This window comes from Aplidium turbinatum, chromosome 18 (assembly GCF_918807975.1).
Source record: "Aplidium turbinatum chromosome 18, kaAplTurb1.1, whole genome shotgun sequence".
NCBI lineage: Eukaryota > Metazoa > Chordata > Ascidiacea > Aplousobranchia > Polyclinidae > Aplidium > Aplidium turbinatum.
Window position 1 is genome coordinate 9,387,000 of NC_137489.1, and position 24,830 is coordinate 9,411,829.

At 36.6% G+C, this 24,830-nt stretch overlaps 2 protein-coding genes across 2 annotated transcripts; both read left to right on the forward strand.

Moving 5' to 3' along the window:
• The first annotated feature begins 1,828 nt into the window (after positions 1 to 1,828).
• LOC145787848 (paired box protein Pax-3-A-like) lies at positions 1,829 to 6,815 on the forward strand. Its single transcript, XM_082599682.1, has 4 exons — positions 1,829 to 1,966; positions 2,206 to 2,349; positions 5,868 to 5,925; positions 6,181 to 6,815. The coding sequence occupies exons 1-4, from the start codon at positions 1,829 to 1,831 to the stop codon at positions 6,813 to 6,815; spliced, it is 975 nt and encodes a 324-aa protein (XP_082455808.1).
• A 9,088-nt stretch (positions 6,816 to 15,903) lies between these two features.
• LOC145787158 (uncharacterized) lies at positions 15,904 to 20,141 on the forward strand. Its single transcript, XM_082598887.1, has 5 exons — positions 15,904 to 16,042; positions 16,359 to 17,431; positions 17,776 to 17,940; positions 19,204 to 19,380; positions 19,756 to 20,141. Exons 1-5 carry the CDS (start codon positions 15,940 to 15,942, stop codon positions 20,116 to 20,118), a joined length of 1,881 nt encoding a protein of 626 aa, XP_082455013.1. The 5' UTR covers positions 15,904 to 15,939; the 3' UTR covers positions 20,119 to 20,141.
• Positions 20,142 to 24,830: the final 4,689 nt, after the last annotated feature.

A 24,830-nucleotide genomic window follows, 5' to 3' on the forward strand; every position in this document is an offset into this window, starting at 1 on the left:
AACGAGAAGTTTGACCTAATTGTCGTTGATCGAGACCTGTTTTTGTTGATGTAACGTTCTGCGACGTTATAACAATGCAAAACGTTCAAATAAAGCATGCCAGAAACGTTCCTGCGGTAATCAATTAATCAGTTCCTGAATGCATATTTACAGAGCAGTTAGGGAGATAATAACTGGCGGAGATCATAACTACGTCGGACGTCACTTGAATGATGATCCCAGGGGAAAAGGGAAGAGAAACACCGATTAAAGGTGACAAAATAGGCCCCGCTCGTAGGCAGCAACAAAGCGGAGTTCATGCTGTCTCCTAGTCCTGTGGGGATATTTAATTACGAATGAATAGAGTGATCAGTGTAATCTATTGAAAACGCCGTATAAGATTGGACAGAAAATAAAAAATCGATACTAAATTCCCATTTATAACCAAGAGGAGAAGGCAGATGTGAATCAGAATCAAAGCGATGCGCAGAGAAGCAAGGTTATCAGCACGTTCAGAAGATTTCATAAACAATTCCGCACGAGCAGTGTTGCCCAACAGAAATAGAAAATTTGAAATATATTAAGTATTTTTTTATGAATGGGTGAAAGTAGAAGTTCACTGGTTTTTTATACAAAGTCAATATATAAAAAAATGAAAATGATGTCTGTACACAAACCCCAAACACTCAATGCAGTACATCAACCCCACCAAGACCTGCAAGGAGGGGTTAAGGAGATAGAGCAGTGTTGCCCTTTGTCTGACTCCTCAAAAACAATCAATGGAGAGAAGAATTCACAAGAAAAAGACAAAAATGCGAGAAGTAAGAATAAAGGCAAAAGTTTACATAAGCAGAAACACGTTGTTGACATAAATTTAACACAGGAACAACTTCAAAAAAATAACTTTGAAGATGCTCATAGCTTGAAAAATGTTATGGAAAACTCAGAAAAAAATCGTGAATCAAATAAAACTCTTCATCCCTTTTCTGTCCAAGCGATGGTTTCGATGAAAACTCTTGATACATCATGGAAAAGTCGGCCACCGCAGCGTAAGAGAAAGATTTCGTCTTCACATGAAAACAAAGCAATAAAACTATTCAAAGAAAATAAAAATAGCTCATCTGTGAATTGCAAAATAGCCGACAATGCTGGAAAAACAACCGAGCCAGATGCAAACAAAGAAGAATCATCCACAGCGGACATAGAAACTACAAAGCATCAGCATCCACTTAATCTTTTGCAAAGTAGAATCCTGGATCGTTTGAATGAGACCTTTTCAAGAGACACATTTCACTTAGTCGGAGAAAACATGGAAACCAATTTTTTTCCAACTCTATCAAACAAGAACGACAACTTAACCTTTGCTAGCCCGGGAGAAAAAGCGATCAAGTCCAAACAGAATAGTGAAAGTCGAACACGGTTGAGAGACCGAAGCGTTTCTTCCCCCACAAGGCAAACTTTCCTCAGTAACGATGTTCTTCCCTTTCCTTTTGTACCTGGAAAGAACTCCAGTAAATTGAAGTCAGAGAAAAGACATCAACCAAAGGACCAAAATCAAGAGCAAACTATTGCCCAACGTAAGCCAAAAACAAAAAGTAGCGTACAAGGTCTTGTAGTGTAATAGCAACATGACGAGTAAATATTAAAAAAAACGAATACTGATACTTTTTCTACTCAAACATATGTAGCACTTTAGTGTGCTACCATTTTGGCAAACCAAAACGCTTATACTGTATTTAGTAATTTGAATGTCAATAATGAAAGCGTTGGAGTAATTTGTACAAAAAGATTTCTGTTAAAACCAAAATGACGTTACATGAAAAATTCTTATTTATACCGACAAAAGATAATGATTGGTATTGAAATAAAACAATCAAGCATTTACCACGCAGAAAGTGCAATCAATGCGGAAATGACACCGGAAATGAAATACATCAATGCGGATGAAGGATCAGAAAGAAGTTCGAGTCCTACGGAAGACTGCAAGGTACGAAACTAACAGAGCGTGAATTATTACCCTTTGTGCTTGAAATTTAACAGTAACGTATGTCGTCTCAAAGAGTTTTTCATTTGCAAATTAATGTGAATACATTTTAAAGAGAACACAATCAATAGTTAATTAAAAACGGTATTTAACAGTTGGATTTCAGTCTACCAGTTTTAAATGTGAGATGAAAGCGGTTTTAAAGCATCAGTCAACGACATAGTGTAAAATTTTCTGGGCAGAACAAGCAAAGACGCAGTCGCACCAACTTCACAATGGAGCAATTGAATGAGCTCGAGCAGCTATTCGAAGAAACACATTATCCAGACGCATTCATGCGTGAAGATTTAAGCAAGAGACTCCGCCTATCTGAAGGAAGGGTTCAGGTCATTGCATAATGTGTTTTCAAAAATTAAAAAAGAGTGTAATGATTAAATGCAATATTTCTACGCTTCATGAAAACGACCAGCCTTGAGTTGAAGTTACATTACTTTACCAGAGACAATATGATACATTTTTATGCAAGTTTTACTTCTTGGTAATTAATTTTTCAAATTGTTGCGCTGAAATGAAGCAAAGGAATGGAGAAAATTTATGAATTTCGTCCAATATATTCTCGCACCATCAGTAGACTATGACGTAACATTTTATGACATATCGAATTTTATCGAGCTGCAAAATTTTTGTTTTTACTGCTCGTGTAGTAAAACACTCGGTTTTTGAAAAACAATTTATTTTTAATTGACAACAAAAGAAATTTGATTTCGTTTCGAAAAAAAAATTCTAACTAAGAACATAGGCTATTTAGCGTCAAAACGAAATCTTGTTCCTTCCAACAGTCGTAATTCACGGACTAGATTCACACTAACAACCTTTTCTGAAAAAAAAAAAAAAACTATCTATAGGCTACAGACGATGATTTTGTTCAATAAAGCATACGAAAATTTGAAATAAAAAATTGGGCTATCATAAACAACTCAAAAACCGGACGATAGGCATTTTAAGACATAAAACCTACTCACAAACTGGTGTGTATGGTGCAATAAGCATCAACCGTTGACGATACCATGCAAAACGATAACATAAGTAGAGTAAAACTTCAAATACAGGTCGCGTTGAAAAATAGACTCTCGATCAAAGCACGTGTTTATCTGAAACTGAGCTAACAGTGTGCGTAATCTTTTGGAACACTTACAAATGCAGTCGAAAGACTCTATGGGGAATATAGTCAGCAAAATGTTTTAAAAATTTCACTGACAGCCGCACTAATCGAATTAATTTGCAGAAAAGTTTTTTGGTGAAACTTCGACGGATTAAGTATTTTAATGTAGCGCTAATAAAATTTAATACATTTTTCTTGCAGCAAAAACCCGGTAGTAGAATAAGGAAAATCAAAGAAAAAATTAAGTTTCTTTTAAATAAAGGACTGACAAATGTAAACTGTACATTCGGCGGTAAGGCGTTATCAAAAAGTGTCATCTCAAAATCGAGCTTGTGGAATATTTTCAGGAAATTGATCAGCAACTCTGAAAAAATACTTGGCACCTGACATGAGCAACGAAACAAATAGAAATATATTAGTCAATTGAGACTTTTCGACGATTGCAGAGTAGCCTACTTTAAGGAGATCTTACGCATTTCTTAACTTTGTAAAAGTATTTTTTATCGGGTTTATTTTCAGAATGGGCTAATTAAAACAGCTAGTATCTTAAATATGACTGATTGAAAACAAAATGTAAAAAAGAGATTGGGATCATCAGATCGATGTTGGAAATATAGATGGAAATAAAAGGATAGAAAATCGAAGCTTTTAAATTTAATCACTAATACATATAAATATAGAAGTAAACTACCCATAAAGACACATTATCGCATAATAAGGAGATTTGTGAAGTGAAATTATTTTTGACAAAATCTAAAAGCAAAAGCAACGCGGACTTTCGATAAAATCAAAATTTTAAAACCTAGGCGACTACTAAATATCTCGACCACACGGTAAGATAAGCAAAAGGGCCAGTCCTGCATTTCTGATGAAAAGGTTATCCGTAAAAACAACCCAATCACTTTAGACAAGCTCTAAAAATAAAGGAGCAACTAAACAATTAACACTGTAGTGTTACTTTGCTCGGAATGGCGGTTTCGGTGAGGAGTCCGATCCCTATTCGGTGATTTTTTCAATGTTTTTTTTTAATTATCGGGTACCGTAGCCTAATTATCATTGCCGTTTTAGGGTTAGGGGTTAGGAACTCACCGAATAGTAGCAGACCCACTTTGCTAGTAAGCTTTAGAATTGAGAAAATGTTTGTGCTACATCAGCGGCGGGCACCATGCGACCGGAGGTACCTATTTCTGTGGCTCATTGTTGTTGCCACTTCTACAAAAGCTCACATTGGCAAGACAGGCTATCTACAAAGAAATATTTTCAGACATCTCACTTATTCCGTTTTCAATAAGCAGACTGATAGAATGTCCAACAATAAATATTAATTAAAATTTGTTTTTTATACGTTGTTGGATTTTTTTGTCCCAAGAATCATACTTTGTGGCCTATTGCGATGGTAGAATGCCCCTGTGCCAGATAGACGAATCTTGGTGTTGAATAGCTAACGACAATACAATAATAATGGAAAAATGGTCGTTTTAACATGGAAAATCAACACATTAATCGTTTCAGACGAGATCCAGGCTTCTGTTGTAGCTGTTATTGCTTTGACAAAACTTTTAACTCACCAATCATGTTCAATGTTTTTCAGTAAAACTCAATTTTGTGTAAAATGAAATTAAAACTGTCGGCCAATGCACAATTAAAAAGATGCATAAAGGTTTTGGTGTTTGCTTACAAAACTGCTGACAAGCTTATTCTTCATTAACCGAAACATCCGAAAGGTTTTTGAATAATCTCTTATGCAAATCAGCACCGAATTTCCTACCTCGATGGCAATACGAATGCAAAAACGTCCCAAAAGAGAATACTTGCCACAGGGTAAAGAAAAAAATCCATCATCCCCTGCATGCAAGGCGTGGTCGACTTGATTACATATCATAAATCAAGTGTAACAAAACGAACATACATACGTCTTTGAACTGCTGTCAGTGATGATATGCAAAGGGAATAGCCTGCTATGGTTTGTCGAAATCGATAGTCATGATTGGAAACATGTTACAGACTTCACACAGCAGCATGATTGACAACAGGTTTTCACGAACTGTAAAGACACAACCTATTATTGTTCTTTTTTTCATTGCTCAGCCAAAGTCTTGCAAGAGGCAGTCACAAAACACACCCGAAAGCAATGCATTTCCAAACAAAGAGCAATAATTTTAGCGCACGTTCTGTTACAAAAACATGATATAACGCTAATAGACGGAAGATACATGGATGTATTATACACACGAAGTTGTCTGTTAATTATATTCGGATGCCCCACGGGCCAGCTTCATCTGCAAAGGAACGACAGTTAATTCCATTACGCTGAGCCAAATCGAAATAGCGCACTAAAGGCTTCATTTTGATTTTGTAGCTGTCATAAATTTGTAATCGGTTATTGCAAGAGATCAGCGTTAAATGCGTTTAGATTTCGATTTTCTCTCCGAGTTCGGATTGATGTGTTCAGATAAATTTTCATTTTGATATTGATCCGTTATTTGCTGCTGCGATGTCAATTCGCTGTATACACATACAAATAAGAGATCAGCCGACGTAGAACAAACATAATGGGATTCGATATGAACAGAAGTATTCGCGATTAAATTCGCATTGAAAAAATGTTTTCGACAGCACTATGACAGAATTTACGGCCATAAAATATATGCAAGTTGACAATGGCATAAACTAATTCACATTATTTAGCACTTGATATAAAATCCTTTAATTTCTGTCAGTAATGTCAACCATTTGTTGCAGGTTTGGTTTCAGAATCGAAGAGCAAAGTGCAGAAAACAGGAAAATCAACTTCAAAAAGGTAAAAAATGACTTTTCATAGCAGCATAACTAACAACTGATTTGCATTGGTAAAAGAAAATTAACCGATACGATGTTTTATTGAAAATTAAATGAGGCTGTTCACCAGGCATTAAATTAAATAATATGAGATGTTCTACTGGTGCAAATTAAGCTAAACTATCACAAGATGTATACAGTGACAATCTGCTTTTATTCTTTTTATGTTAATATATACCGGGTCCGACTGACAAACGAAACCGTTTTTTTTTTTTAGGTATGCTATTTGCAGGCAACGCAGTGGGGATAGGAGGGTGCAGAGTGGCTCCGTATATCAACATAGGAGGACTAAGACCACAAACATCATCAGTTCCATCAACACATCTTTCTAAACAACCAAAGGCCGACGCACTAACCGTTTATACAGGCAGCCTCAATCCCAGAATCGACCCAACTCTGTGTATGCCTGTCATGCCGGCCTTATATCCTCAACTGAGTTCATCGGACAATTTGTTGGTAAATCCTTTCAACCTCACCACAATTTGCCCTTCCCCTACGGTGGGGTCTATTCCTATGAACCCATTTTTGTCTATGATACGCCAACGACAAACTCTTAGCTATTCATTAGGAATGGGTAACATGCACTTGCAGAATCAAACGCCTCTTCTTAATCCTTATGATGGGAAAGCAGTTCTTCGAGACGTAGCAAGAGAAGCAAGTTGGCAAATGCAGGACCTTGAAAAACTCATGTATTTTTCCAAGTTGGCATCGGCATATAATACGAGAAGAACACCAAACACTTTTACAGACAACCATGATGATTTAAGATCTTTGTCTACTATATCTTGTGGACGGAGAAGCAGTTCTTTGAGTAGCAACTTCGACAAACCAAAGAAAGAATGCAGCGAATAATATTCCAGAAGCAAAAAAAAAAAGAATTAAATGCTGAATCAAAATCGAGCGGTGTAAGAAAGCGATTACAATTTGAAGGGTCATCGAGACAAACAATTGTTGAACAGATCAACACTGCAGTTCAGCATGAGAATGAAAGTAGCCCCGTGTTGAAACTTGTGTCATTGGCACGTGGACGTTGTTCGGTAATTTGGTCTATGTTCTAAGATTAATTGGCAATCATCAAGAAACTGTTTAAACTACTGTCTATCACTCTATCTGAAAGACTAATACAACGAGAAAAAATTTACCCAAGAAATTGTTATTGAGTATTGATAAAAAACGTAATGTCTCATAACCCATGAGATATCTTTGGTAATGGTGATGTTTCATAACCACTACACACTACAGCACATAATGTACAAAACAATAAACACGCACATGGCATGATAGCACAGCCAAGTACTCACCATATGTGGTTCTTATTGAACGTAAAGCGGCATGCAAACAACATTGCTTTTGTGTAACTATTAGGATAACTATCTTAACAATAGGCAATAAATTTTCAATGTAGTGGATAAGCCCTTATCTTGCCAACAATGTTATGGCTGATGCCGCGGAACTTAGTGTAATTATCTTACGTTTATGATAAAAATATTATCATGCGACAGTGATTAGTTTTCTACCGGATAAACCACGATAGTGGATTGTCGATATAAAATAATGCACTGATTTTGAAATTGCTTCTTGATATAATCAAGTCTGTAAGAACATCAATAAATTGACCCAAGTCAAAGAACTAAATAAAGTAACAAAACGCTCAAGTAGAAAAAATGCTTTTTAATTACTCAGTGGCAAAAACGTAGAAACTTATGGAGAAGCAAACTTTATTGACTCATGGAAATTTCATATAAAGTACTATCTTATCTAATTTTGTCACTATATTAACGCATAGGCGTCGTCCTTCGTCCATTATGCCATATTTATCCAATGACTCTGACAATGGGGTCGATAGTTTTTGTGGCTGCCGAACAAAATTAAGATTGCAGACAGCTTAAGAAAACAATAGGTTCATCAACTTTTCCCAATTGAATAACCAACTTTAAGAGCAGCTCCATAATTAACATAGCAAGATATTTCTCACTTGCAACCATTGCTACTAGTCTGAGTAAATGGTAATATTTTAGAGCAGGCATGCCAGCAGCCCGCGTGGTAGCATAATAATGAAAGTGTACATGGGCTGTATCCAAGGGGGGTGATCACCCACCACTTATTGGAGTGGTTTGGAATAACTAAGACGATTTTAGCCCACTGTCTAAAAATCACCCCCCACCCCCGAATTTTGAAAGTGGATAGAGCCCCTGAAAGTGTATATTGCATACCAGCCATCACAAATCTTATCTCAATGTTTTCAGCTTTGGAGGTAAAATCGGATTGAGGGAGACGAGCAAATGAATCGTAAAAACTTTGTGAATAGCTGAGCGCACTTCTGATGTGGTTCACATCAAACCAAGTGTTAATTTCTGCGCGCTGTGTAATGTTGCGTTGAAGCTACGTGATACAATAATGCTGCCTTGCGATTTCACAATGCGAGTTTAACGTTGGTTTAACTCTCAGAAGTGTGATGAACAGTGTTGCCAACCTTTCGGTTTTATCCAAAACTTGGGCTTGTAATTTTTAAGTTGGTGCATTTTTCTAGATTTGCAGGTTGCTTTTTTGTGGGCTTGATTTTTTTCAACTAGTTATTTTAGTTTTCGAGCTTGATTTTGTGACTAAAATTGAAAATGTTTTACTGTAGTTGATATTCCGCCATTTCTCTTTTTTTTTTTTAAATAATGGTTGCATGAAAATATGTTACAGTATACATACAGTGCAGAGAGCATATGCCATCACCGTTTCAGGAGTTTAGCTACAGGTCTTTGGGAAAAAATTGTAATAACAAGGCAGGGTGTATAAAAAAAACCTGCCCTGACGGCGAAGACATGCAGTTCTTTCATTTGTATAGATTTCTTCACAACAGTTGTCGTGCACATTGTCGTGGACTGCGCCAAATCTGTTTCACGACATAAACTACTTTCATAAGAAAATAATAGCAAATTTTCTTCCAAAAAAAAAAAAAATTGATGGGGCCCGCGTTATCATTCAAAGTTTCGTATTTGGCCCGCCAGTGATAAAGGTTGCACATGCCTGTCTTAAAGTAACGAATACGAGGTATCTGTCTCTTGAAATAGTATTCAACAAACACATAAACATAAGGCAAATTTTTTGGCCAGAATTAGAGAAAACATAGCTATATCGCAGTATATTAATGACAAAGCAGTTCGAACACATATTAACTTTTTAATTTAGGACACGTATTACTTTAGGCTGCTACAAAACTTAAAGATGTGTCTGAGTCAATACATAGTTTTGTTTATTACAATAAACAATGATACTTTGTTGTCATGAGAAGTTAACAAGAAATAACAACCTTTATTGCTGGAAGCAAACAACCACAATGTCCCTACAGCTGTCAAAGTTAACGCTACATGTCCTATTGCTGTCGAGTAAGGACCAAGTCATGAATAGAATATTCATATTGCAATTACCGTGATCAAATACGACGTAACGATTCGAGGTCAACACAAGGCTATGTGGAGGATAAAGGGTTAAACTGAAGTCAGTTGCAAATAGGGTTGGAACAAAACGTTATATTGATGTGTTTCTCCGTTTATTTTCGTATTTATTGGATGAACACTGCTGCTAACGCTATAAAAAAAAAATTGAGAATTAATTTTTTAAAGTTAATAAATTAGAAATGTTAATATAAATACAACGATGTCGTTGCTAAGTTCACTAATGTTCATGCTGAAGAGCGTTCTTGGTGTTTTGCATTATTATATATCTTTACAAATTTGTTATTTTCTTTGAAAACTTTTCAGAATAACACGTGACCGCAGAGTTAACTAATTCCTTCTGAGTGTTACACACCCAACTTTAAAACATCTGCAGCGACGCGATGACTAGCAATCCGCTCATATATAGTTGTTAACATGACAGCGACATCCGAGCACGGGTGAGAATGATCCAAAAACGAGGCCTATGTTCCTTGATGATGTATACCACTTTATTGCAGATCCAACCACTGTAGGGTGGAGTGAAAAAAATAAAAATCACTAATTCAAAAAACGTCCCCTCTAAATAGTTGCCTTTGGTCCCAAAACTAAGTTTAAAAGTGGTTTTGGGAAGTTGCCTCGAATACTCAGGTGACAACCTTGACGCAAAGGTCATGCAGGGGTCAAATCCCATAAAAATGCCATAACTCTGTGAGCGGTGATGCTAGGGAGCTAATTTTGATGCCAAAAGAAGCAAAATGTGCACTTTCCTATCTGTCTCAAAAGAAGTTTTTTTCGAAATTTCACTAGATATATGGTTATTTTCACAAAATGTAATTTTCGGGTCAAATATGAATAACACATAACATTATGCACAGTTTAACATCACCATAACATAATCACTCCACAAGAAATCAGCATAATGACTAATGAGTATGATATATCTCTAACCAATGAAACACACATTTGAGTGGTTTTAGAGCAAGCACAAGCACAGGATGGTAACAACAAACAAATATAAAATTGGGTTTCATAATATTACAATAGCCTAGAGCCCTAGACGACAGACGTTAAATGCCAGTTTTATGCAGGGGGAAATGGTATCGGCAGGAGGACCTAAGATTGAAATTGCTTTTTGGTATTGTATTGCTTCATCAGTTTTCGTGACCGAATCTTTAGCCTGATCAGACCGTCACGTCTGTTGAAGCTAGCTATTGCTGATGAAGCTTCGGTTACAAGCTTTATGTGGCGCTTCACAGCTTGATTGTGGCAGGGGTGGCGAATAATGAGCTTTTCTTCTCTGATTTTTTCGATGTCGCAGTTACTCAGGTGTCGAATTTCTGGTGGTTCGTTGGTTTGGTCAGAATTTAAGTTCACAAGTTTGTAGTAAGATTTAGCATGATTGAATTTTCTCACATGGACAGAAGCTACGGATTCTTCCCCATCGGATGGCTCGTTTTGGACTGGTGCTGCTTCGCTTTCAGGCACTTCATTTTCGATTGAAAATTGTTCAATGACCTCTCTCAAACTAAGGATTTTGTTCACAGCTAAATGACGAATATTATGGGTACAGAATCTGCATGGCCGTAATGTTGGGCACTGTTGATGAAGATCTCGAGCTTCTCGAAGTTGGAGGACTTTCCCATGCAAGGTGGCTGACCTTGGCCTGTCACTTACCCCGTTTCTATGTTTCTGTACAACGACCACAACATTGACAACAATCGTAGAACTTTGCATTAGAGTTTACTTTCCGGCATGGTTTGAAATCAAGCACTACTACTCGATCACAGATGGACCGAAAAACTTCTTCAACATGCTACAAAGAGTCGTCAAATTTCTGAACAATAAAATCAAGAAGATTGCACTGGATGTCCTTAAGCGAAATGCATTCTTTGCGCACCAAGAAAACATTCTCTTGGGGATGTTGGCAGATGATGATGAGACAGTTTGTCATTTAGCTGTAAACAAAATCCTTAGTTTGAGAGGGTCATTGAACAATTTTCAATCGAAAATGAAGTGCCTGAAAGCGAAGCAGCACCAGTCCAAAACGAGCCAGCCGATGGGGAAGAATCCGTAGCTTCTGTCCATGTGAGAAAATTCAATGTTCCAGCAATCAACGTTCATGCTAAATCTTACTAAAAACTTGTGAACTTAAATTCTGACCAAACCAACAAACCACCAGAAATTCGACACCTGAGTAACTGCGACATCGAAAAAATCAGAGAAGAAAAGCTCATTATGCGCGACCCATGTCATAATTAAGCTGTGGAGCGCCACATAAAGCTTGTAACCGAAGCTTCGTGAGCAGTAGCTGGCTTCAACAGACGTGACGGTCTGATCAGGCTAAAGATTCGGTCACGAAAACTGATGAAGCAATACAATACTAAAAAGCAATTTCAATCTTAGGTCCTCCTGCCAATACCATTTCCCCCTGCATAAAACTGGCATTTAACGTCTGTCGTCTAGGGCTCTAGGCTATTGTAATATTATGAAACCCAATTTTATATTTGTTTGTTGTTACCATCCTGTGCTTGTGCTTGCTCTAAAACCACTCAAATGTGTGTTTCATTGGTTAGAGATATATCATACTCATTGTGCTGATTTCTTGTGGAGTGATTATGTTATGGTGATGTTAAACTGTGCATAATGTTATGTGTTATTCATATTTGACCCGAAAATTACATTTTGTGAAAATAACCATATATCTAGTGAAATTTCGAAAAAAACTTCTTTTGAGACAGATAGGAAAGTGCACATTCTGCTTCTTTTGGCATCAAAATTAGCTCCCTAGCATCACCGCTCACAGAGTTATGGCATTTTTATGGGATTTGACCCCCGCATGACCTTTGCGTCAAGGTTGTCACCTGAGTATTCGAGGCAACTTCCCAAAACCACTTTTAAACTTAGTTTTGGGACCAAAGGCAACTATTGAGAGGGGACGTTTTTTGAATTAGTGATTTTTATTTTTTTCACTCCACCCTACACAACCAGATTTAACACGACTTCAACCAGAATTAAGAAACCGTGGAAAAAATCATCACTATCACAGTGTAGGTAACTAAAAGAAGGTCCAACACCGAAATTAAGCCATCAATTGTTTTGCACAGAACGAGGGGCAAGGCTGTAGAAAACATCAAAGCAAAGAACCATACTTGAAACTAACAGTAATAATAATACCAAGAATGCTAAAACATACTACTGTTAAACGCTGGTTATATACAGTATATATATACCTCGACTTAAAAGAATCCTATTTTGATATAAGTGTACCGTTCAGAGCGTTCTACTCACAATACATTGATTGTAGTGCGACATGTAACGGATGTACGACACAATCGAGATGCAAAAATACGTATGGATATTGGATAGCGATGCCAAGAACGTGACTAGTCACACGATAGTATTTCGAATTCTAAAAATGGCAGGAAAGAAAGAGGCCGCAAAGAACGCAAAAAACTAACCTATGGAGAGCCTGCAGGGGGGATGAACAGGCTCTACATTCTACAACAATAAGCATGGGAAGCGATGTCAGAGAAGGTAAAAACAACATACGGAAACCCTGCAGGAGCTACGCAGCACACTGAGTTTTCACCATTCATTTATTTTCAAGTTTTTACAGGCAAAGTCAGAGTTGTATCTGCGCCCGTAGAACGTAACACTATATATACTCATCAAACTTTCTGAACAGCACACTCAAGTTTAAATATCAAAAAGCAGTTCTTACTTCATTTGGCTCCATGCAAGCAAGGAATACCCTTCAGTTTACTTCAAGAGCGCGCCACCAAATTTCACTTGGCTGTAGCTAAACTAAATCAAATGCTTGGAAAGGCCTGAAAATGGGCACTCTTAATATTTATTGAGTGTGTGTGAGCTTGTCTCCTATCAAGCTTCAACTTGCTCTACATCTGAAGATATCCAATATACAAGCTCAAGATTTACGCATTAACTGTTCGTTGTTTTCAGAATACGTCGTGTTTTCTCATCATCATTATTCGTTTGGTTATAACATCTCATTGTGGGTGGCATAAAAAAAAAATCAAAGTGGGTCGCAAACAGAAAAAGGTTGAGAAGCACTGTTTTAAGCATTGAAGAAAGCACAAAACCGAACAAGTTGTACGGCATTGATCGTCAGTCATTTTAATATAATTTATCTCGCACGGGTTAGCTCGACAACTTGATATAGAATAACACTATTTTCAGTTACCGTAAGCTAGTAGCAAAAATACTTGTACTGCGGTAACAATGGAGTGTGCAAAACTTTAAGTAAGGGCATCACCATCCACACGTTTTTTTTTTGCTTTCAACTGGACAGTTTCGTATGAATTAGACCAAAACTTAAACAAAACTTGAGCGACCAACATATCTTCTGATTAAAATCAAACTCAACAGGACTCGGTAGCATTAAAATTGTACGAAGAAGCAAAGATTGTCATTATGAACAACCCTACAAAACATACCTTGTTTCAGAGTTCCGGTGTGATATTGTCTGCCGCACGCGTAGTTGCGTCATAACTTGCATCAGTATTTTTTGCTGTTTCTTGTATTTTAGCTGTCGCAGTGAAAATCACTTTTGTACCTCCTCAACGCATTCATTTTCGTAAAAGTACAAATTAGGCTTTTGCATTGTACGAAAGGTGGACAACGAAACGCTGAAGGGACGCAACTCTAACACCACCACGCGGGAAATATCCCATCCTCTTTTCACCACAAAATGGTGTAACACCTTGCAAAATCTGGTAAAAGCTAAAACATGGTCATAGATTTAAGAAAAAATAGCAGTAAGAGAGAAAACCACGGGTGTAGTTTATGAAAACGAGAGGATAAAAAGAGACACTAACATTAAGGAAAGTTCTTTTACAATCCATAAAAGGAAAATGACATGCAGTGATAATACCACACTTAGATCAACAAGTATTGCAACGTTGCACAAAGCCAGTGTGGGAGTGAACAGATCTGCCATCGTAAACCAAACTTGTGGTAAACGATAACTCATACTTTGTGGCAGTTACGCTACATATTGCAAAACATCTACGCAACATAAGTTTCCAAACAAAAGAATTCGTTAATAATGCTTTGGTAATTTCATTGCAATACCAAGAACATGAAACAAGTAGTTTCAGGATGATCACGTCAGCCAAGCAAACAGGCCGATCAAATACAACACAGGGCAGTGTTTCGGTACTAAGGAATAGACTGTATGTAAATCAGGGGTTGAGTTTGGAAAACAGGAGTTGCGATTACCAGAAGTATTGACAGGAGTGCCCCTTGTCAAGCTTATGCTTAATATACCGTACAGCGTTTACATCATTTTAATGTTATTTAAAATAAAAATCTTTTAAATAGAACTGCTGGACGTCGATGTTTTGTTTTGAAAGGACGTCGACTTGTTAACAAAAAGTATGTTGTTGAGAAGGAGCGATCTTCCTGACGTCAGCACTACCTAAATTATGTATATATAGTTGGTGAGTATAAAAGTATGTTTATAACTGCAGGAAAGTGAATACTGTACAGTACAACAAAAAGCATATATTATACTGAATTTCATTTTTGCCGTGCGAACTTCATCACGCAATGAATAGAATAAACATTCCAATGTTATTGGAGCTAATTACGTCCCTGTAGAAACAAAGGCATAAATACACAATCAAACCTCCGCATTATCAACGGAAATACTCATGTTATTGTTTCTTTATCTTCCGCTGGATCGTTGTTAAATTTGTTTTACTCTGGATGTAACTGTGGAAACCTTTAATTTGATAAGCCGTTATGACAACTTCCAAAGACCAAAGCTATGGCGTTTTTTACGTAAACCCAAGTAAAAACACAGTCAGACTGGGTCATAGCGCAGCTCTGCAAAACAGTGCAATTTGTGTTTTTTCTCCTTAAAACCGTTTAAGATATAAAGATAAAACTGAGCCAACATTTTTGATATGGTTGCAAAAATAATACAAAAAACACGTAAAGACAGCGGTAAAACTCGAGAAAAATGTAGGTATATAATTGTTTAAAAAGAATTGAAATGAACAAAATAATGTTTGGACTGACATGTATGCTGCAAATAGCTAAACGGTCCATTTTCAAGCTCTTGCTGGGCGTATCCTTTGTGTTTTTTGACAGAGCTGTACAAGTTTGTACATGCAGAGGTGGAGCATAAGGATACTAAAAAATAATGAGCAATTTAAACGTCGCAAAACTGTATGTCATGCGTGGGAAACAACGCAATTTCCAGCATGATCACAAGACAAAGAAGACATAACTGAGGCAAGCAAATTGAGAGTAGCTTGGCAATAAAAAACCTAAGAAATAGTATCAAGGCGAGTGCTTCTTGCAATAACTTATTAAAACTGAAAGTGTATTATATATATTGTATGAGCAGTTGAGCACCATTTTCTAAAGCGAATTATTTCGCACCATTCAACGTTGCAGTTTAACGATTGATTGCTACAAGCAAGCTGTAAACTAACACGATTTTTCGTGATACCACCGCAAACCTGTAAATTAACTGTGTTTGAATGATCAAGCCAGTGATAAAAAATCTAACAACTTAACAAATGAATGCAAGTGGAATCTTCTCCACCATGGTGGCGTCCTTTGGCACACAAGAAACTAATGTCATAACTTTGGACTCAAACACTTCATCCAGTAGTTATGAAGGTAAGATATTATATGATCTAAATAAAAATATTATACCAGCTCGCGTCAGATTTATCAAGTCAGCAAAGAATATACGATTGATCTCATCATAGCAGTATAATTTATCATGCTTAAAAAAAAACCGAAAAACTAGTGTTCATTTTCTTTTGCAACATCTGGTTCTGAAGTTACAACTTCGGAATTAGAGTCAAGTGCAGGCGTGCAGCTGTAACAGAATATTTGACTTCTTTCGTGCAAACGATACAGTCTTGCACAAGGTTGAATGACACGACAACCGGGTACATAATCAGCACCAGTCAACAGTTATTATTTTCAGGCGATGATGAATATGCAACTTCTACGGACAGGACAACCAGTGTTGCCCCTCGAGTTAATGAATCGGAGAAAGAACAGATGACAACGAATACAGCCAATTCTGAAGTGTGGACGACACAAAGTTTTCCAACATCTAACAATACAACCTCTCACCAGTCTCTGTTTTCTGGAGATGGCGAGGCTAGTACTTTTGCGGATACAACGAATGTTGCCCCTCAAATAATTTTGACTTCAGAAGAAACTTACTCAGAAGATACAGATACTTCTGAAGCAACCACACAGGCATCTACAAAATTAAGTAACTCAACTTACCAGTCGCTCTTTTCTGGAGATGGCGAAGTTACTACTTCTTCGGATACAACAACGCAATTAGTTCCAAAAACAGACAATATTACTACAAGTGGCATCAATACTCCACACCAATCAACGTATTCTGGCAGTGGCATGGCTGTCACTTTTCGAAATATGATAACCGATTTATCCTTTCAAACGACTGCAATTTCAACAGAAAACTTAAATATCACCACAACAGGGTCTGAAGCAACTCAGGTGTTCACAGAGCCGAATGTTGCAACTTCCAATCAGACAGCAATCACTGGTGATGAGCAGACGGTGACTTCTTTAAACGTTACAACTGATCTCGCCACCAAACAAACTACATTGACGAAAGAGCTGACATTTCCTACGACAAATGCCACTATTGAAGGAAGCACAACAAAAGATTTTGCTAAATCTCCCCTTCCAACACCATCACAAAACACGACTGTAAAAGAGGTTACCAACATTAGTATGACTTCACAGGGTAGTTTTACCGTCCAAACCGCAACTAGTAGCACTCCCAATGACACTACTTCAATTCCGTATGTTCCCACACAGTTTACCACTGTAACAAACTTTTCCATGAACTCCCAACCGATGACAACCAGTGCATTTTTCTATAGCAATACAGCATCAGATATTACACAGCCAGGCTCGTTTCTAAGCTCTACTGCACAACTCGGCCTTTGGATTGGAGCACCATCCGCGTTCGTCATTGCATTCATAATATGTTTGGTACTGTGCTGCAGAAAAAGGGTAATAGAGATTTTATTGTTTTAAAATGTTATTAATTATGTTTTCAACCATGCACCTTTACGGACGTGAGAAAACTTTGCACTTTTATTCAACTGAGAAAGAATATTGGTAGTTGTGATATTGGGAAACACTAAACACTATTGTTTTCAAATTTCTGCAATTTATTTTCGGTATAGGAAATTATGTAAGAAGAATCTTGACTAAAAAGTGATGTTAAAATATATTTTAATGGCTACTGCCGCTACTCAGTATCAAATTATACTCATACATAGCACAAAGTGTGTTTGATGAATAAGCGACGTTGCTATAAAAATAATTCATAATAATGCGGTTTGTTTCTGCAGAAAAAGAAAAAAATGAAGTTGAAGAATGTGAGGGATCTTTGGTTTGTGACGCCTGAAGAGGCCAATGTCGAATCAATTTGCATGAAGACTGCAGACCAAACATGGCACTCATCAAACAATCTAGAGAAGACCAACTTATCAGTAGACGTTGTAGAACCTGCAGAGGTAAGAAAGATGTCTAGCTGCTGTGTTACTGAAGCCGTGAAAAATTAAACTAAATAGTCTTTGCAATGACTGATAAGTAAAAATATCTAAACTCAAAGTAAAACATAAATCTACCAAGGGCACATAGTTTGGAAAGGAAGTAAAACTAAATAAAATACAATAGTTTAGAGTGGCTGCCAACAAAGAAGATAGTGGGGATTAATAAGATAAACTTAAAAATGTGTTTCTTGTATGAAAAACATCACAAACAAAGTTAAAGTCATCAAACATAAATATAAAACAAGAATTTGCAAATGTATATATATAAATATTTTGTTAACCTGAATAAAAAACTTCTACACTTGCATAATAGTTTTTGTTAATTAAACAGCACAAAAAGGATTCTGGAATTGTAGCAAGCTTTGCTCATGGGTTTTTGAAAGGAAAATAATTCACCACACAAATAGCTTTACAATGACTATTTTACCTGGATAAGGCTACTGCTTCTGATAAATCTGAATTTAAATGTTTGATGCACATGCTGATTAATTGCGGCAATCTTTATACTCGGACTGAAAAAGCTTATTTAAAAGCTTAATCCTGAAAGTTTCACATACTTGTAGACTAGAGGCTTTGAACCACTAATGCAGGCTCTGTCACCAAGATTGACCAGGGATAAATTTTCACTTGTTGAAGTATTATTGTTAGTAAATTATTCCATCCACCAGGTGTTGTTGAATGCAGAGAAATCCTCACAAATTAACACCGCGTGCCTCAATAGTGTTGATAAGCCAAGAATAAAATCAAATTTTTAAACATAAATTGCATGTTACTTCAGAGTTTGAGAACTGTTCAAATACCATAGAATACTATTGCCTCGCTTGCATCACCATCATATCATGCCAAATAACATATTGGTCACTCATAAACGTACATATAGCCAGAGTGCCAGACACCCCCATTAAGGGCACCATAATATGTTTGAATACCTCAACTGACACCATTTTGATGGGACTAATTTGACTTGGAGCCAACTTCACTTGATTTAAGGCAGTGGCACTTAGTTGCATCACCACACAGATGTGCTAACACTAAGTGTAAAGTGCTAACAACAATATACATGAGTTGGATACAATACAATAAAAAACACAACAACTATTATTATATTATCTGAAATACCAAGCTTAAAAAGTTGACATTTTACAATTTACATTTTGCAACAAAAATATTGAAATGGTGAAAAAATGGTATATACAGTGAGTCGATGACACATGTAATTGTCAGGTCAATGTGTTTGCAATGGACAATGAAGGCTATACAAAAAGTCCGAAAAAACATCTCACCAGACACAGCACCAAAACGTCAACTAGCAGCAAGGGTTTGCACCATTCTTTTAAAAGTACCAGCACTGATGCTACAAGCATGTTTAAAACCTCAAAGATAAAGAAACCTCACAGCCAGGTGGGTCTAATAATGTCTTAAGTAAACAAAATTAGTTGAAAATGTATTTATTGTTCTTTTTTTTAATAAAAAGCAATAGTTTTCACAGTTAATCTGTTAAAGAGATGGACAATTAATAATCAATGCTTGTACTATTAGTGTAGTGTAAAAAGTTTTGCCACCCTTGGACTTGGTTTATCACTTAGCATATATATATACATTATACAACTTTACATAGATTCAAATTATGACTTAAAAACTAGACATATTTTGCGAAGTTGCAATATGCAAAATAGAAGCACTTTGCCTAAAAAACTAAATGAAAAGAATTGTATAGTAGGCCTATGTAATTTCTAGCAAGGATTTTCATGTGGTAAGTTTTGCTTCTTAAAACAGATGGGAAGTCCTTCTTTTGCACAAAACATCTATGAAGGTTACAAGCGAAGTGGAAGTACTTTGGATGAAATAACAGACTTTGCAGAGGATGACAACTCATCGACATCTTCCGTATTTACTGACAGTCTCAACAGTCCAAAAATGAGCACATTTATGGCAATCCAAGAAACCACAGAAAAATCTATGCCAACAGTTTCAACTCCTTTTTTGAAAAACACTGATAGTAAAAACCAAGTAACAACCAGCGAAAAAACACCGCCTCCAATCATACAGTCACCAACTTCAAAAGTAACAACTTTTAAAAATGGAGATAAAGTTACCAATGTACCTGATTTAAGTACAAAAAAACAGTATCTAAATTAATCGTAAAATAATTATAATGTAATGTATTTATTTGAGTAGGCTATGTCACCCTTAACTCAGGCCAGTTGCAAAAATTTTTAAACATTAATTCGTGTATATATAAGTTACACTATGACTTTGATATAAAATTTTTGTTAAACATTTGATATAAATTTTTTATATATATATATACTCGAATAAATATGGTATATATATTATGATATATACTGTATTTCCAGTTCCATATTATATAGATAAGTAAACAACCATTTTCAAATATGATTTCAACAGTGGCAAACTTGCTAAATTTCCTAATCACACAAATAAAGCAAATCTGAAGAAATGTTAAACAGCACTGCAGATTAAAGAACCGGGTCTGCTACTATTCGGCGAGTCCAATTCGGCTAGTGCCCTATTTGGCGAGAGCCCTTTTCGGCGAGTTCCCTATTCGGCAATTTTTTTTTTAATTATCGGGTACCGTAGCCTAATTATCATTGCCACTTTTCCATCGTTTTAACGTCGCTAAACGTTGAAATAAGACCCTAACCCCTAACCTTAACCTCTACGGTAACTATAACCCCAACCTTAACCCTTACCCCTAAAACGGCAATGATAATTAGACTACGGTACCTGATAATTTAAAAAAAAATTCAAAAAATTGCTGAATAGGGAACTCGCCGAAAAGGGCTCTTGCCGAATAGGGCACTCGCCGAATCGGACTAGCTGAATTGGACTCGCCGAATCGGACTCGCCGAAACGGGCCATTCCGTAAAGAACCACCAAACACTATGATTCCACAATTGTCCTAAACAAAATAAAAAATTAATTGAGGATATATATATATGCCAGCTAATTTTAATCACTTAAATATATATATTATATATTGACCTGTTGAGATCTTTTATTTGTGACTATCGCCGAATCAATATAAATAACCTTTAATGATATACCTAATGTCTGTCTGTATCTCTTGAGTACATTTGCAACTACTGTACATGTCAAAAAAGGTTTGGACATGATGGGCAAAATGAAGTAAATTCAAAGCTTTGATGGTGGTTTTTCATCTTTTCATTGACATTTTAACTTTTCGAAAAATAGATTGAACAGCCGAATTATTCCAGCTACAATACTATCAAGATATTTGAATAGTAAATTTTGCAGTGTTTTAACAGTAACATAGTTATCAGGTATTTATATTGATCAGCTTATTTCTTCTCGACTTAGCATGATTTAAGTATTTGTTGCATTACGTATCGATTTCGAAAAACAATACAAAATCAAAGTGTGTCTTTTAAGACAGAAAATCATTTTTCTGCTGTTACTTTTGTCTAATGGTTCAATCTCACAGAGCTAAGTTTTGTTACTACAGTATAGGTATAAAAAATATAGAATAAACGACTTTTTGATATGATTTCGAACTTGATTAACACCAAGAAAATGACTTTTGAATTCTGTTTTATTGTCTGGTCAGTGTCTCTTGACCTTGTATGGCTGACAACATAGAGCTACCATACGTCCTCTTTTTTCAAGAAAAAACACTTGTCCTCCGAGTACACTAAAAATGCTCAAATATCCTCTTTTTTGACAGTTTGGGTTTTCATACTTATATTTTCAATGGGATTATATTGCTTGATGATGTTTCAACGACGGCTTGCAGGCTATTTGTTTTCTAAACATTTTGTATACCAATGTAACATGCTGTTTTATAAATTCTTTAAGAAATTGGCGCATTTTATGGAACTGTTGTTGAACGTTCATTCCTTGGTTCACTGTAAGATATTAGGCTAAATGACATTTCAAAGACCATGCTCACACTTTCACAAAAATTATTCTTTTACCTACATATGCTTTATATTGATAAAATGGTGGGAGCTGGTATACAAGTCCCCCCACCCCCTTGGTAACTCATGACAATGACAGGACTCGACCAAACATATAGGGTGAAACTACTTTACCTTTGCTTTACTGCTCACACACTTCAATGCACATGTTTTGGTCAATTCCTCTTTGTCATGACTTACCAAGGGGGGAGGGGTGGGACTTGTATACCAGCTCCGAACGCTGGTAGACGTTGTTGATTACCAACTCAGTTTGGTTCGTTTGTTACTTGAAACAAGTCAAAACGAATGTCTAAAAGTGCAATGTATTATATACATATAACACCTAACCAAAGCAACAGAAATGGGAGCAAGTCTTTTAGGCGCAGACAGTTAGGCGCCGGTCAAATAGGCACGCACACTGTGGCGTCTGGATATTTAGGTCCGGAGCACTGTGGCGCCCGTGCATTTAGGTGCTATTCCTAGTAAAGTCTGCAGATTGTAACAGCTTGGCAGGTAGAGCAATGCTTTTCACACAAAATGTTATATTGAACAGAAAAATATATTGTATTTTAATGCGCGTGTTCGGTATTTATTTGTTGTTAGTCCAGGTTTGCGTCGGCGAAAACTTTATCAATAAATTATTCAAGTTTAAGAACATGACTGAGTTCACTTTTAGTGAGTCAAATAATAACTACACTAAACATCAGTAAAAATATATCGTAGCCTATATTCAAGCGGGTGGTATGCTTGAGTGAAGAGTAACTTAGTTTTCCGTCAAAACCCCGACTAGGTTCAATAACGAGCAAAGTCGCACCATTATGCTTGCAACTTGTAGCCAGGGTTCATACGCCCCATAGAAGTGTATTCATATAGTAGAGCGTTGTCTCATACGTACTCGCCACACGACCAATCCATCCCCAGTAGAAGTAATTGCGAAAGATAACAGATTAAGTAAGGTTCCATCTGGCTGCAACCTGTGTTCAGGATGCATAGCAAATGTCCTGTAGAAATGTACTAATATCAAGAGTAGTAGAGCGTTGTCTCGCACCTCATCTCCACACGCGCATTAACAAAACATGTTTTTCTGTTCAATATAACATTTTGTGTGAAAAGCATTGCTCTACCTGCCAAGCTGATACAGTCTGCAGACTTTACTAGAAATAGCACCTAAATGAACGGGCGCCACAGTGCTCCGCACCTAAACATCCAGACGCCACAGTGTGCGCGCCTATTTGACCGGCGTCTAACTGTCTGCGCCTAAAAGACGTGGACCCAAAGAAATCGTGGCATGGATAGGCCTACAGCTTTGCAAGGAAAGGTACAGCTTTTTAGTTCATGCCATTTTTAGCATTTTAACGGTATTGTGCAGCCAAGTCATACTTCTTGCAAATAATTTAACAATTTCGTTAAGGCTGACCATTCTTTGTTGAAAAATATTAAGGTTTGACCTGGAGGTCGTACCTGATTTGTCACATTTTCCAGATTTTGCAATCATGGCTGTCTGACTGAAACTGTTAAAAAAAGGCAGTGGCTATTTGACCGGCTCCGGTCTTTAAATCTGAAAAACTATTTGACCGGTCATGACGTCACTATACGTCACTATTTTTTCTTTTTCTCTTTCAGAGCAAAAGACGAGAAGCGCCTATATAAGTTTTAAATTTGGCAGTCTTAAACAACACGTTCTGTGGCGCGTGCGCTACGTCTGCGGCTCCCACTCTAGGGGGATTGAGTTCGATACTACCCGGAAGCATTCTTTTTTTTTCTTTTAACTAAATTTCGACTGGAAGTGCATTTTTGTAGTCAATTTTTAATTTGAGTTGCCTACAGCGCAATTTTTTATGTCTTTTCAAATGTGAGTAATAAAGTTAGAGTTTTTTAATTTTCTTGAATTTCAGAATTTCTCTGGGTAATTTTCCATTCGTCATAAGAGGATGTTAATAATGGTAATGGTATGTGAATGTAATGCGTCGTTCGGCAAACACAGTCACATCCTCTTATGACGAACGGAAAATTACCCAGAGAAATTCTCAAATTTAAGCAAATTAAAAAAACTCTAACTTTATTACTCACATTTGAAAAGACATAAAAAATTGCGCTGTACAAAATTTAGTTAAAAGAAAAAAAAGAAAAAGAACGCTTCCGCGTAGTATCGAACTCATTCCCTCTAGAGTGGGAGCAGGAGACGTATCGCACGCGCCACAGAACGTGTTGATTAAAACTGTCAAATTTAGAACTTATATAGGCGCTTCTCGTGTTTTGCTCTGAAAGAGAAAAAGTAGTGACGTAGTGACGTCATGACCGGTCAAATAGTGTTTCAGATTCAAAGACCGAAGCCGGTCAAATAGCCACTGCCTTAAAAAAATTTGGTATTTTTTCACTTTTTGCTGACTCTTGAAAATATAGCCTAAAATCATTTGTTGTGTTAAGGAAGCACTAGAAATGAGAAAAAATAAGTTAAACGTTCAGTCAATCTGTTTACTTGTTTTTTTTCTGGTAACTTTTGCTGCGTAGGCCTATACTGTAATGATCTAAAAACATGTTAAAGATTCTTCAAGCGTAAAATTCTACTTGCTGTCGAAATGTGTCCTCTTTTTAGGCGATGTAAATATGGTAGGCCTATGACAACAACACCACATTGTGGAAAACTCCCTGCCTGAAAAATACAAACATTTCTCAAAATTCCTTCAATCTTAAAAATGGACATAATATAGTTTTAAATTAAAGGTAATTCCTTAAATTGAAAAGCTTAAAACTAAGTGAGAAGTGAGAGCCCTTGTCGGCAGGCCGAACCAAAAATTATTTTACAAAAATGATGAGCTCACTTTAGGGAAAATCCCTATAGTTCAGTAAACGTTTAAAATTTTTTGCTTTTTTGTGGGTTCAGTTCAGATATGCCCTGCTTGTTTTTTTTCT